The following is a 14,840-nucleotide window of genomic DNA, read 5'->3' as shown; positions in this document are numbered from 1 at the left end:
TCCCGCTCGCTCGCGAGAATAACAGTTGCATGCTGCGCTTAGATGTTTGTGTGTGCGTTGCACCTAAATATGTGTGCGTGTGCGGACCCGCGTGTGTATGTGTGTTTTTCGTCTGTACGTGAGAGAGGGAGAGATAGTAAGTAAAAGAGAAAGGTGAGGCGGGGGTGGGCAAAACGGAGAGGCATAGAGTAACTTGACCCGGTGACCCCCCAGTGGTCCTGGCGCCGAAGTTTACAGTTTGCTCGGTGTGTTTCCTAAAAGCACCGAGGGTTCTGTGGGGTTCCCCACCAGGCTGTCTTTTGTGAGTGGGATTGGTGGAGGGGAAGGCACACTATGATTGCTAGCACTGGTTATAGTCTTGCCGAGACCTGCAAAGGGCACGTAGAGTCATACTTGTGATTGTCGCCATGAAAGTCGGTCACAGACTGCTGTCTGGATGTTTATCTGCCCATGCCACCAAGGCTGAGTACAGCATGCTGACAATGGGGCTGACAACTGCGACCTTTCTCCGAATTTTTTTTTTTGTTGTTGAAATGAACTCCATGATTTAACCTGGAAAAATGTTGAGATCAAGACCAAGAATGTAAAAATGAGGAACTTGGGATTAATCAGATTAGAAATACACAAATAAATATCTTATTTACGCAAAAATAAGTACTTGCAATGAAAAATAAAGGAATAACATTTTAAGGTAGCCCCCGGACAGCTGCCCACGTCCCATCTCATGTCCTCTCCCAGTCTGCGGTACGACAATATGAATGCGCTTTCCCATTTATTAATACTTTCGGAATGCAGACACTTCTAAGACAATGAGGCCCGAAAAACAATGTTTTTGTAGCTGCTACTTTGAAGAAGTTGGCACACTTAGCAAACTAAAGGTCAAAGGGTGCCTGCAGGTTAAGGCGACAGTTGGCTGTAAGGACCAGGAAGCCGTCTGAGAGGTCTTGAAGGGTAGACACGCTCTGTGACTTTCAAGACCACCCGAATATCTACCTGGAGCTGCGGACAACTTGGATATTGGGAAAGGCCAAGTGTATGGAAAAAGCAGATGACTAGACAATAGTTTTGGAAGCATTCATCAAAAAACTGAGTAAACTGTCATGCTGCTGTGTGCAAGCTGCTACACGTGACCTTCGCAAGCTGATGTAAACTCAAACTCCAAGGCTGAGACCATAGTGTTTACATTTCGAAGGTTTGTGTAGCCTTGAAGAGTACTCCTGTTCCATCTGTTATCCGTAAGTCAGCAAAATATTTTTTTAAAACACGAAGGAAACTAGAAAAGAACTAGACACACAAAAAAACTATTGGGGAGGGTTAAGCGATAGAGAGAAAAGAAAGAGAGAACCATTATTAAGCCCCCCCACACACACACATGCTGCAAAGTCTTGTTTACAAACCCTGGTGTAAATGAGGACTGGGATCTTACTGATCAGTGGCCATCTACCTCGAGGTCACTCGTGTCAAACACTGCAGGGGGAGATAAGTACAAGAGTTGGAAGTAGAGAATACGTGTTCTTTTTACATAAATAAACCGTACAGTTTTCTTGCATAGACAAAGCTAAGTAATTTTTTTATGGGGGGAACTAAGGCTCAAATAAAGTGAATAAAGGAAAAATAAATCCTAATACTTTTACATAAATACAGTGAGAAAACAAAGCTTAGTAAACTAAGAAGTAAACAACTCTTCTTCATTGCCTCTGACCTCGAGCTAAATCGCAAAATTCTCACTTTCTATTAAAATGTTATAAAATAAACATTTAAAGTTTTAACTGACTACAAGAAGGTGCGGTATGTGCCAAGAAGGGAGCAAAGATGTGAAAGAAATAGTCATTTACTAGGATTTGCAATAACATAATGTAGATCGAAAGACAAAACTAAACCCTTTCACTAGCATTCTGACACTTGATTTTAAAAAAAAATGTAAAATCGATAACCGAAGATCTTATTTCCTGGTCTACTTCCTTCTTTGTTTCTCATTCTCTTCGGTGGGGAACTGATCCTCTAACGGTTTTTATCTGATTAAAACCTCAAAAGTCTCTACCTTCGCAGACGCCAAGACCGAAGTTTAAAATAGCTTCGGAGAAAGAACTGTTCGCTGAAAATACGAACTTGAGCCCAACTGACATTTTTACTGGATCGGATCCCACCTTGATGTTTCTTGTGAGGTACAGACTCCAACGGCTAAGAACTAAAAATAAGCTACCAACGTCATGAGAGATAGCACACGCTACGAAAGAGACAGAAAAAGTTTCCCAAAACTTTTTTAGTAGCAGTTAGAGAAAAGAAGACGAGGCGAGGGAGGGGAAGATGCTTCCATCTAACGTTTTAATAACGGGACCGTTGTTGTGCTCCTTTTACCGCCAACGCCATTGCACTCGTCCCAGGGACAGCCAGTCCCCCACTTCAGGAAATGTCACTCATTCATCAAGAATATTTGCTGATGTAGCCTCCGGATGTACTAACAAAATGAGCAATCTTAGTGGGTACAAGTGTTCTTTCTTTCTTCTTTGTATCTGTGGATTTTTTTTTTTCCTTCGCTGCTAAAGAACATTTGTTATTTGATCGTGTTGTCTGCGTATAGATGTCTGTTGTCAACTTCTGAGAGTGGTCCAGATGTCTTTAAAGAATCAAAACTTTAATCTGGCTCGGCCAGGGTTCTCTGTCCTTTCTTGTTGTGTTCTTTCTGCTTCTCAAAGACTTTCTTTTTCTCTTATCCTCGAAATAAAGAAAGAGAATCCACGAACGGTGAGAGAAAGTGGAAGGGGTCAATGGACAGACAGAAATCGAAATTTTTAATAAGCACAGACTAGCGGCCGTTTGGTTAGGACAGTACAGAACATGAACATCGGCTGGCATAATGATCCAACATTAGGTTTGAAAATCGGATACGAAGACAAATGGTTTATTTGTTAGGCCTGTGGGCCCATTCAGAAGAACTTGCATACAACATATTTCACGGGAAAATTACAATACGCAATAGATGAAAAAATCTTTAGCATAGAGTAGCATGTCTTTTCTTTGTCGCTAACTAGAAACTTAGCAAAGTTTGACAGTATAACTTCATTTTTTTGTAGACATAAACCTCTGTAGTTTAGGTGTCATTTCCACAGGTTGTTTTAAGTTTGAATATCACAATGTATAGTACACACCTGTTTCAAATAAATATTCTGTCTTAAAACATCATATAAAGAACCATATGGGATACAAATTTACTTTATTTTCAACAACTCTGCAAACTGAACACAAATAATTGACAGAATATCCAAACATCCTTCTAAATATTAAGACATTGATGGATAAAACACTAGACATACCTAAGCCATCAGGAAAACAACCAATGTCTATAAATTCAAATTATTTTTGAATTCAGATGTTAGTTTCGACACACACACACACACACACACGCAACCACAAACACATACGCACGCACACACGCACTCACACGTGAGGGGGCACAACGGTCAGCAAATATGGACGTAGGCGAGTGACACCCTACGCCATGTATCGCCCATTTGAGTGGCAGAAGAGTAACATCGAGCAGGAATTTCCTTTTTGTGTGTCTTCTTGCAGGCGTTTGTTATGCCAGTCATCGAATTCTCAGCGCAACTTCCGGTCTCTTTGCTACACCTGACACCGTAAAGGCGTGTTGGTGTGCATCCGCCAATAATTTAGTTCCTCGCAGTTACTAGTTACATGACTCCTCTTGAGGCCAAAGAGTTCATCTGAATCTCTCATCCTTACAAACGCCTTGCGGGTGTGTCCTTCTGGAAAGAAACTTTAGTGATGTGTTCATCCAAGCCCTTAATTTCGAAGAAACAGGATTAGTTCGTCCTGTTAAAGATTGCATTTCCTACAAATCCCTGCAAGTAACTAGACGCCTTAAATGTTATTTTTTAACAAAATGAAATTCTGTCTAGAAAACAAAGCTCAAACATGTGTATTAGCACCCGAGCAGCCCAAACCTGTTGATTTGCAAAAAAACTGTTTTACTCTTTATCACAACAAAATTTTCTGTTTCGGAATGTGTCAGAAAGATTACCCATCTTCATAGCCGCATTCTGATAGTATCTGAAAATCTTCCTGCCACTGTTTTGGTTTCTGAAAGCATCAGAGAAAGGAAATCTTCCTGATTTGGGTACTACCTGAATTTTTTTTTTTTTTTTTTTTTTTGAGGTTGTGTTTCGTGTTTTGTTGCATCTGTTTTGCTTCGGTACACTCCCCGAAATATTTATCTTGCTTCTGCTTTTCTTTTTAACACTCAAAGTATTACTTCCCACCGGCTCCTGCGTTTTTCTGAACAACCCCTTTCGACGATGTTCACTGCAGTGTAAGTTCATCGAATGCTGTGCTGTAGGCAGTATTTTAAATACTATGGTATTCGGATTATGAAACTTTCAAGCTCCATCATTTTTTTTTTTTTTTTTTTTTTTTTTACTTTCAAGAGGTTTCTTTCTAGGGCGAAACAGACAAAAACGGGCTTAAAGTAAACATTTGAGTAAAAGTACTGAGAACAAACTGCACAACACCGAGCACGTGTCTTTCAGGATAATAGGTATATAAACAAGACCTATGTCACTTTTGATTTCCGTTCCTCACACACGCAACGTGATGTAAAAGTTCGAGGTTGTTTTTTTTTTCCACCTTCACCCATCATTCTTCATTTACTGATCCATGTTGTTTATTGTTCCATTCTTTGATGAGCTCATGGGCTGCACTCTGTTTTGCTGATTAGATTTCAGCTGCATGGGATTCCAGTGTAAACAAGAGCTGCTATTAGAACTGATTGCTTCATAATTAAGTGATTTTCACAGACTAACGGCCCCCTACGCAACATGCAGCTTATAAAATATACGAGGGCTACGTTTGAAACATCTGTTGCGTCCGATGCCAGCTATGGCCCTTGCTAGTTGCGTAATTACCGAAACCCCATTGTCATAAACATCTGTCACAGAGGAGGAAACTAATGATGATATTATCTCGATTAGTGGCAATATTGGCTCCATCGTTATTTTCTCTATATTTGAAGGCCTTCGGTACATTCCGCTGAGGATTTTCTTTTTTCCGGTGAGTCTCCGGTGACTCGCGAAGAACGGGATGGGAAGGCTTTATAGCTACGAAAGTCCTGATTCCTATCAGAATTAAAGTTTGGGGGGAGGTTAAAAAAGAACTCAGCTGATCCACAATTTTCAGATTGTTACCTTGCATCATTGTCAGGTCATCTCTTCAAGAGATGACATATCGGAAAACGTTAAAGAAATTGTCATGAATGATTGGACTATTCTGGAAAATGTCATAAAATATGTTACACATAGTTATGCATTCGGCAACCCATATCTGGCTAAAAACATCACCCAGTCTGGCGATCTGTCTGGCGATTTTGTTGGCGATCTGTGTTTTCTGACAGAAATCTTTTACCGCTGTTACACTACCGCTGTTACACAAATATACTAGAGACCTGGGCCTACATACATATGCGTGTATTAGCATACATACATACATGCGTTGTACCCTCCTGTGATAATTTTCTTCTGAAACAGATTTCCCATCCCGAGTAAGGAAGAGAGAGTATACAAGTACAAGCAAAAGCTCTCTCACTCACACACACACACAAATAGAGAGACGTTGTATACATGATATTGATGACCACAGAATGGATTTTAAGGACATCAGGGGGTTTTGTTTTTTTCGTTTTGTTGTTGTTGTTTCGTTGTTTGGGATTTTTAAAATTCAAGTCTTAAGCCTTAATAACTTGCTTCTCAGCCTACCATCATGGAAGTGATCGATAATTCGTTGACATTTTTAAACGATCTACCATTTACAGGCGGCACTTTTTCTGTCTTATGACAGCAAAGTCAATGGTTTCAGGTAAAATAATACCTAAATCCATTTAACCTTGTATATTTAATTGAGTCCATGCAGGTTGCTTGTAGTGAAGAGGGATCGAGACAATGGCTGCCACCATGTGACTCGCTCACTCGCTAACCCCTACCATCTACATTAGCCTTCTTTGTCCCTCTTTCTCTGTCCCTGTCTCATCGGTACTGTCTTGAATTACAATGCTGTCCAAGTTTGTCGTGCGTAGGAGAGGTACGGTGCATCTTGTTCTGCGTAACAGCAACATCCAAAATTAAACATGCTCCAAAGCAATGAAACGTACCAAATGTAGTCTTTGAAATAACCATAGACGACATGAATGTTCCTGTAAGCTTTGGTGGGAATCGGACAACCAATCTGGTTAGGTTTCATATCAACACACACATCGACCTGCTTTAATCATGTAATAGTTCAAGTGTATGCATTTTAAAGATTATGCTTGCCTTATGTTCACTCCGATTATATCTTTTATTACCATAAAAGGCGGTCATCAATTATTATAGAACATGTAGAAATACAAGTGTGAGCCTGACCGTATTGTAATATTTCTTTTCTAAGCTTATTTTAAGCGTAGAGTGTTGAACGCACCCATTGTTCAGCCGTTTATGATTTTCGTTTTCTTTTTCTTTTTTTGTTCAGTTGTTTCCGGTGTGTATTCTTTACATTTCCGGCAAACCGTGGTGAATGGTGTGCTAGGCCTAAGGTACTCCACTTTCCCTGACCTCCAGCCAGGACGTTAATTTCCTGCTCAGTATGTCCTTGTCTTGTTCTTGTTTTTAAAAAGTTGCTCATTTTACCGGTGGGCAGCTTGGTAATTAGGGTCAGTCCAGAACTACAACTAGAAAACGTGAAATCTTCAACTGATCAGAACGGGTTTTAAAGTGTCATGTAAGAGGACTCAAAATTCCGAATGGGCAAAATCGTAATAAGAGATGTATATCATTAGATAGCTAATTTGTATTCATGCTTTGCTCTCTCTTTCTCTCTCTCTTCCTGTGTGTGTCAGAGAAATAGTGTGTGTATTGAGGAGTGTTGGTGAGAGAGAAACAAACATTGAAACACAACTCATTTGCTCATCCCCACACATTCCTCAGTGCTGAACTGTAGAAAACGTCATGACTTTAGTGGGAAGCTCTTTCCTAATTATTGTAACCTTTATTCTGTTACGATATCCTGGTTGGCTCTCCATGCACATGTCACATTCGTCTTCGAGAGTCACTTTGTATAGTTCAGCTGCTGACCAATCTGCAACAAAAATAAAAAATAAAAAAAATAGTTGAGTCTTGTATACCCTTCATATAGCTGGTGCTGGCTCTCATTCAGAAGTGTACAGTGGGAGAGCAAGAAATGCCCGAACTTCCAACACAGTTTAAGTTATACCAGCACAAAAAATAATTAATTTATCGAAACATTTTTTTTGCATCTCTCGTCTGCGATGTTGCTTAGAATGACAAAGGCAACTAACCTGAATATTATTCAAGGATAAACATGCAATTCGTGTTGTTTTTTTTTCTTGTATATGATACCTTTAAGTGGAGCTTCTTGTTAAATGTAGCGGGTTCTGAAGGTGTAGTGGGGAAGACAAAGAGTTTCTCTGGAACAGACATTGATGTAGTATTTAGGCTACTAATTGATGCAAATAAAGCGAGAAAATTCGAGGTATATGATGATGTCTCAACGCTCGTCTAACTTGTTCCAAAACTTTGGATCATGATTCTGAAGAGTGAATGACGCCGATAAATCGAGGAAGGCGACTCGGATTTATCGCTTGCGGTGAGGGAAGACATGTACCAAAGACACCAGACAACGGTCCACGACCATAAACAATTCAATAACAGCAACATCTGCCACAAGTAGCGTTCCATATCAATGAAGTCCATTGGACCACCAAAAGAAAAATATATAAAAATAAAATAAACTCGCGTGGTACAGTGAAGTTGATTTATAAACAACCGCAACCTCCGCCTCTTCCTCCATCATCAGCGCCTCTCCAGTCCGTTATCACAAGACCTGCTTCGCCTGCAGTGAGAGAATCTCGGCTGCGGCTTCGTGTATGATAAACAATTTTCAGGTTTGGCTGCTGAATGGAAAACCGTTTTTAGTTCCCATCTTCTGAACTTCTACATTCGCGGTGAGCTATTGATGGTAGACCACTAGACTAGCACCTCGTCAGTGGGAGAGGAAGTCACCCGTCGGGTCTCAGATACTCCTGCAACTGAATCAATCACCTTTAAGGAAGATTCTTTCTTCTGTGTATGCGAGAGAGAGAGAGGGTAGAAGCTCACATGTGTTTCGATAATTAGAATGCTCTTGAACATTACGAACTCGAAAATAAAATAAAACAGTAACCAACCGCAACAGGAAACGTCACGCTCTTTCCCAAATACTGTCTCCAGAAGGCGGACATCATCTTCAAGACTGAACGGACAGTTTCTCTTGCTGCTACGAATTTCTTTCAGCTGTGGACACACACATGACAGAGAGATGCTCTTCAGGAAAATTCAAACATCGTTGAATTATTTCCCTTTTCATGCAACTAAATTATCATGGCCACAGAAAAACACATTTTTTTAAAAACAAAATTCGATGCGCAGGTGTGACAATACGCCGCTGATTGGCGCGCTGAAACTTTGCGGTCTGCGTCTTTCCGGTCCCGTCATCTGACCTCCGCCAACGCAAGAACACGAGATGGTCCCCGGGGGGGAAGAGGCACAGCCTGAACTGCAGAACAATTTTCTACAGTCCCACGTAGGTCTCTCCTGGCCAGGGACTTTTTTCCGCGGGCGATGATTAGACTTTTGAACGTAGCACATTCCCCAGCACAGTGTGATTAATTAGTCGCTCCTGCTTCCTATGGACCGCGAAAACAATAGAAAGGTTTGCCGCTACCTCATTGTATGTCTACCTTTCTTAAAATATAAAAAAAACTGAAAACGATGTCGTGTTGTATTAGAGGGATGCAGTATATTGAAAAAAAATTTCCATTCAAAAAGAATTCAAATAAAACATGGTGCTTATGTGCTTTTTTATTTGTGGGATGTTTTTTTTTTCCTTGCACATTTGCTTGCTTGCTTGGTTGGTTGGTTCGTTGGTTGGTTGGTTGGTTGGTTGGTTGGTTGGTTGGTTGGTTGGTTGGTTGGTTGGTTGGTTGGTTGGTTGGTTGGTTGGTTGGTTGGTTGGTTGGTTGGTTGGTTGGTTGGTTGGTTGGTTGGTTGGTTGGTTGGTTGGTTGGTTGGTTGGTTGGTTGGTTCGTTGGTTGGTTGGTTCGTTGGTTCGTTCGTTCGTTCGTTCGTTCGTTCGTTCGTTCGTTTGTTTCCTATTCTTTCAGAACTTTGCGTTCTTGGTGCGTCCTTCTCAGCTGACAAGAGGAAGCATATGGATGTGCATCATCGCACGCAGCTCTTAGAAACAACACTTTGAACACAACTGTGAAACAGGCACAACTCAAATGAAACCGAATTTGATTTGTACAAACGAATAAAAACTTCTGTTAGCTTGAAGTGTAATAACTGTTGTGACTTTCACGAGATCAAAGCCCTTTTGATAGTATTTTCTCGAATAAGTCATTCAGACTTTAGATATCAACTTTTTTTTATTCCTTCACCCCATGAGGGGTATTGAGAAAATGACATTATACACAAATAGCATTTCACCCACACAATTTCCTCATACAGAGCTTGAATAAATATGCATAGAGCTTGAATTAAAGTAGACATGAGAAATTTTGATGTAAACAAGGAAAACCTAATAGCAATGCTAAGGATGGCAATGATATTAACAATTGTACTGATTGACCCAATCTTTGAGTATCAAACCCCGAAGGCCCCGAGAATAAATCTGCACAAGAAGGAGTATAGGTGCCTGGTTTTGCTAGATATGTACCTCCTAACATGGGGATTTCCCGTTACAGTTGCACTCGACCTTGACCTCATTAATTTCTTTAACCTTTGCTGTCCTGTGAAATGATATTCTACGTTGATTTGTTTTCAGTCAGGGAGCTGAACAACTTGAATTAACTAGACCACATCCTAACAAAATCTACCAGAAGAGGCTGAGATATATAAATATAAGAGAAAGAGATGCATGTTTAGATATGCATAAAAATTGGACAGACTGCGCCATAAAAATATAGAATGCAGATTTTTTAACTGTACTTTTTAAAGCACTCGATCACATCTCCCCAGAACTCTGAACACCTAAAATTTCAGCAGTCGTCTTATGTCTGCCGACATATAATGGTTTCATTTCTATTATCAGGTCTGCCACTGTGAAGGTTGGCAGAGCCACTGATGATCGCAACTGCTATATTTAAAATACGTTCAACATGTTTTCTCTCGATCTCCCAGCTCCTCTCTCTAGTTCTCTCTTCCTTTTGACTTATATACATAAGCGTCCTGTAAATATATACTAGGCATGGGCTAGATGAATAATAATAATTTTATAATAATATGTTATTTAGATTGAAATTTAATTCATCAAGTGTACAGTGACATCGTGTTAGAAAGCGGCACTCTATGTAACATATTCTAACAATTGAACAAAAATAAATAAAATGGCTGATATGTCTGATGTATTCGTTAGAGAGCATCGGGTATGTCTGCCTTTAAAGTTCACATCTTCACTTTACATAATATATTGGATAAGTGAAAGCCATTATGTATTCGATCATTTGTTGTCCATTCCATTATTTCGGGTTTGGTTTGTAGTCACCTGGCGTGGGTTTTTGGTGGTATTTTACAGGCCCGCCGCATAGCCTGGAATTTTGAGACCAGCCCGCAAAAAGAAAACGTTGGCCCATGCCTGCACTATAATGCTACTAAAAGTTTATTTTTAAATACATTTTACAGCTGAATGGGTGATTCTCATTTTTTCATTGTGCAGTCGGTTGTGGCAGGTGACTTTCGTAGGTAGAGCCCTTCTTAATATTCGGATTAGTTCTTACATTACCTGTGTGTAATGTAACAGTAAGCACTGTAAACAGTCTGCATCGTTCTTTATATTTTACACTTACACTGAATACCTCGAAAGAATCTGGAGATGAAGAGAATGAACGAATGATTTTATCGTCTGCTCAAAATTGTTTGATGTGAGATTGACCTCCCTTGTATTATGCAGTGCGCATGTCAGTGCGTGCCTGGCGACAACTTCACGCTCTCTAGTCAAACAGAGCACAGTGTAATATTAAAATGCCTGGGAAAAAGAAAAGCTTGAAGAAAAAGTAAGTGTTGTGTGTCTTTATTTGTTGAAGACTTCGTTATTTATCGAATTTTTTGTAGAAAATAATTATTTTTTTAAAAATTATGTTAATAAAATTAGTGTGTACTTTAGATGTGAAATAAAAACAACAAAATATATATATATACTTCGTCAAAGAAATATGTAATAATATCACATGACCTCATCTCCCTTTGATGAAATGTCGACTTTCCCTCCTGAAAATTTCATCATATTTCCTTTTCTACCTTTGATTAAGCTGCAGATCTTTCTACTAATTCACCAACATTGGAAACTATATTTGAATTTGAACAAATACTTGTCATGTTCTGTAATAATGAAAGTGTCAAAGATGAGACAAAAGTGATTGTTGGGTGTGCTTTAGAAAATAGTTCTTGAATCCTCTATAAAGTTTTTTATAATATCCCATGCAGTTACCATCTGTTTTTGCCATAATATAGGGCTATAAACAATTTATCTATATCAGTTGCCTCACTTTAAATGTCTTCATTTTTCCAGTGTATTAAAAACATGAATATAATTTTGATTGATTGATTGATTGATTGATTGATTGATTGATTGATTGATTTTATGGGGGGTCGGCAGTCTAAATTTTAGAACAAGCTATAGCATCTAAACTCAAAAGCACATTTACACGCTAGCCAGTTTGATACCCAAGTGACACAGTGTACTTCCCTTAGTTGACCCACCTGTGTAATGGTTATCTGTGTAAGGAGTTGCAGAAGGTAAGGCAATCAGATAAAAGAATGTATACTTCAATAACAATATAGCTGGCTCCAAGATAATTGAGGGCTTTATTACTTCTCTCCCTCATTACCAACAAAGGAAGGTCAAGGAACTATATATATATATCTTTATCTTTTCAAAATTTGTTGCTTGGTTTAAGCAGAACTATCAACATGTTAAATAATTTTATTGAACCTTAAACGAGAAACTACGCATTGCATATCTAGTAACTTCCTTTTTCAGAAAGAAAACAGCATCCACTTCACAGAAAAAATCACATGATGAAGAAAAGGCAGATGGCGTTGAGAATGTCGATGCATCCACTCTTATGTCTGCCACAGAGACACCTGGTAATGCTACCAAGCGTAAGAAAAAAGGAAAGAAGAGGACTCCAAGGCTATCCAGATCTGAAAAAGCATTAGTAAGGGCTGTATATATATATGTGTAAAAAAGATAGAATACATCTTACTCTTAACCATTTAGCATTCCTGCTAGAAGATATTCACAAACCTTTTCAGTATAAAACTATTCTTCAGTTACTTAATGTATTTAAAGTCTAATGGTATACTTTCAACATTATTTCAGATTTTTTTTAATATGCCTGTTTTGTGCATTTTTTTTTTTTTATGCAGGAAAAACTTGAGAAAGCTACAGAGAAACTAAAGGAAGACCATATATTCTATGATCGATTTATCAACCGGATGCACCGCTGGTTAATTGACATAGCCCCAAAGGCTATGGAACTTTTTAAAAAGATAGATATGGAGGGAGAGGGTGCAGTAACTACTGATGAATTTAAGTCAGGTGAGTGTATGTTGTACAGTGGATCTCTCTAGACAAATTTGTCAGGTAAGATGTGCAGTAGAACTCTTAGATGAATTTAAGTTAGGGGAGAGTATTTTGTACTGAGGAACTGTAGGTTTCTCTAAAAAGAAAAATATTTTACAGGCATGTTTGATCTACATGTGCCTCTCACACGTGTAGAACTTCATCTTCTGACACGTCTGTTGGATGCTGACAATTCAGGTGAAGTTGACTATACCCAGCTGGATCGAGGACTTGAGTTAGCCAGGTAATGCAGAAAAGATTTAAATTTTGCATTGACTTTCATTTTTGCTATTTTCTATGATAACTTGATTCAAAATTAATGACTTCACTGTTGTTTATCCAAAAAGGGAGACATACACCATCCAACGAGATACAGAGGCTGAGAGTGAAATGCTAGTGTTGACTAGACGCAAATTCCCGTCTTGTCCTTGTTGTAAAATGAGCATTGTGGAGCCAAACCAAGAACCTTATCCAAAGTAAGCAATTAAATTTGATATTCAGGAAAATGACAGAAAAGTAAACACATCATGAACCTGGTACTAAATTTGGAGGAATCATAATTATCATCAAATTCTTAGGGCAGTACACATGCAATATGCTTTGCACACATATCAAGCAGACATTACACTTAGTGTGCAATGTCCAAGAAACACTATGCTCAGAGGAAGCATGAGCATACAATTAACATTATTAAGTAGAAGATCACAGAACTTTCATCACATATTCCAACTAAATAACTGGTCATGATTCCAGTTACAGACTTTGTCCATACACTTTCTTGAGTTCATTGTACAATCATGCTGTCTGTAAAAGTAAGTGATAATGATATTGTGAACAATACTGAAATTTTTACTTATAAATGAACATTTTGTGTCATACAAAGATTGTGTGATGTTTTCTGAACATTTTCTGTTAACCAAAACTATATAAATCAAAGTATAAGAAAACATAAAAGTTATTGCAAGAGGGTGATTTTAATAAAATAAAAAGTGACATGAAGTCTCATAATGATCTATACAGACAGCATTCTTGCCAAAGATTAGCCGTTCATGTACATATTTTCATGATTACAAAAAAAAAATATATAAAAATTTGTTTCTTGGTCAGATATTGTTTCTTTGACATACACATTTCCTAAAGTTCAGTCATATTTATAAAATGTGCTTAAATGATTTCTGTTTCATCAGATTTATCGCCCTTGAGTTGCGAATGGTAACTTTTGATGGGGCAAAAGACTATCCAGGACACTTTGAAGTCCTTGTTCACTCACATATCCTAGTGTGTGGCCTCATCCAGATCATTATTGAAGAAACACAAATCGCATCCACCAAACTTGCAATATTTCGTGACCGCACACGAAGCCGGGAATCACTTCTGCCACCACATCTGACCCTGCGGGAATGTGGATTCATTGGTGATTCTCAGAACACCCCTGAAGAGAGTGTACTGTTTTATGACTATACTGTGGAGTTCACAGACTGCCCAATATTGATGTGTGATCATTATTTTGGGAAGAAAGCCTGAAATCTGATAAAAATTAATCATGTCTATCTTTATAAGTTTTATTTTAGCTTCATGTGTTTTAATTCATATGTAGTTTTCTTTGTCATATGTTTATTTTTTTACCTGTGCTTCACTGTTTAATTATGAGTCCTGATGAGTTTTGGGAATTTGATGTCACCACCAATGAGACAGTTTCACACTAAACACTAATACCACATATCATACCTGAAAGTATCAAATATTGAAACCACTGTGAACAAGAAAACAAAAACATCATGTCTATAATGTGAACATTACAGTGAATCTTTACTTTAAGGCACTGCAAGCTATCAAACTATCAAATCATTTTAGGAGGATGCATCTATTAAACCTAATAAATTTGACAGTGTTACTGCACTAATATTGTTTTCAAACAGCTTTTAGACCAATTAAGATGCCTGGATAACAGAAGAGGAAGTGGAAAATTAATCTGGAAAGTCATCATTACTATAGAATTATTAAAATTAATAAAGTATCTTCAACTATCGTCTGCAGTCTTTGTGCACTAAGCAGAAATGCTCTAGTACATTGTGTTGGGTCAATGATGATAATATGTGGGCATAGTGGCGGTGATGCAATATATGTCAGTTATAAAATAAACGTGCATCATTCCAGATGTCTAATTCTGAGATCGA

The 14,840-nt window shown here is 38.4% G+C and overlaps 1 protein-coding gene and 1 long non-coding RNA gene across 2 annotated transcripts; one reads left to right on the top strand and one right to left on the bottom strand.

Annotated features, from left to right (window-relative positions):
- Positions 1 to 5,790: 5,790 nt before the first annotated feature.
- On the bottom strand, positions 5,791 to 10,972 carry LOC112576770. Its single transcript, XR_003101907.1, has 4 exons — positions 10,886 to 10,972; positions 8,228 to 8,333; positions 7,401 to 7,468; positions 5,791 to 7,119 (listed from the first exon to the last, which is right to left on the bottom strand). It is a non-coding gene; the product is annotated as an uncharacterized LOC112576770 (long non-coding RNA).
- A 4-nt stretch (positions 10,973 to 10,976) lies between these two features.
- Positions 10,977 to 14,833, top strand: LOC112576768. Its single transcript, XM_025259457.1, has 6 exons — positions 10,977 to 11,092; positions 12,079 to 12,256; positions 12,468 to 12,639; positions 12,784 to 12,907; positions 13,011 to 13,139; positions 13,851 to 14,833. The coding sequence occupies exons 1-6, from the start codon at positions 11,061 to 11,063 to the stop codon at positions 14,185 to 14,187; spliced, it is 972 nt and encodes a 323-aa protein (XP_025115242.1). The 5' UTR covers positions 10,977 to 11,060; the 3' UTR covers positions 14,188 to 14,833.
- The last annotated feature ends 7 nt before the right edge of the window (positions 14,834 to 14,840 follow it).

This window comes from Pomacea canaliculata, linkage group LG12 (genome assembly GCF_003073045.1).
Source record: "Pomacea canaliculata isolate SZHN2017 linkage group LG12, ASM307304v1, whole genome shotgun sequence".
Taxonomy (NCBI): Eukaryota; Metazoa; Mollusca; class Gastropoda; order Architaenioglossa; family Ampullariidae; genus Pomacea; species Pomacea canaliculata.
This window is presented reverse-complemented; position numbering and strand designations above follow the sequence as displayed.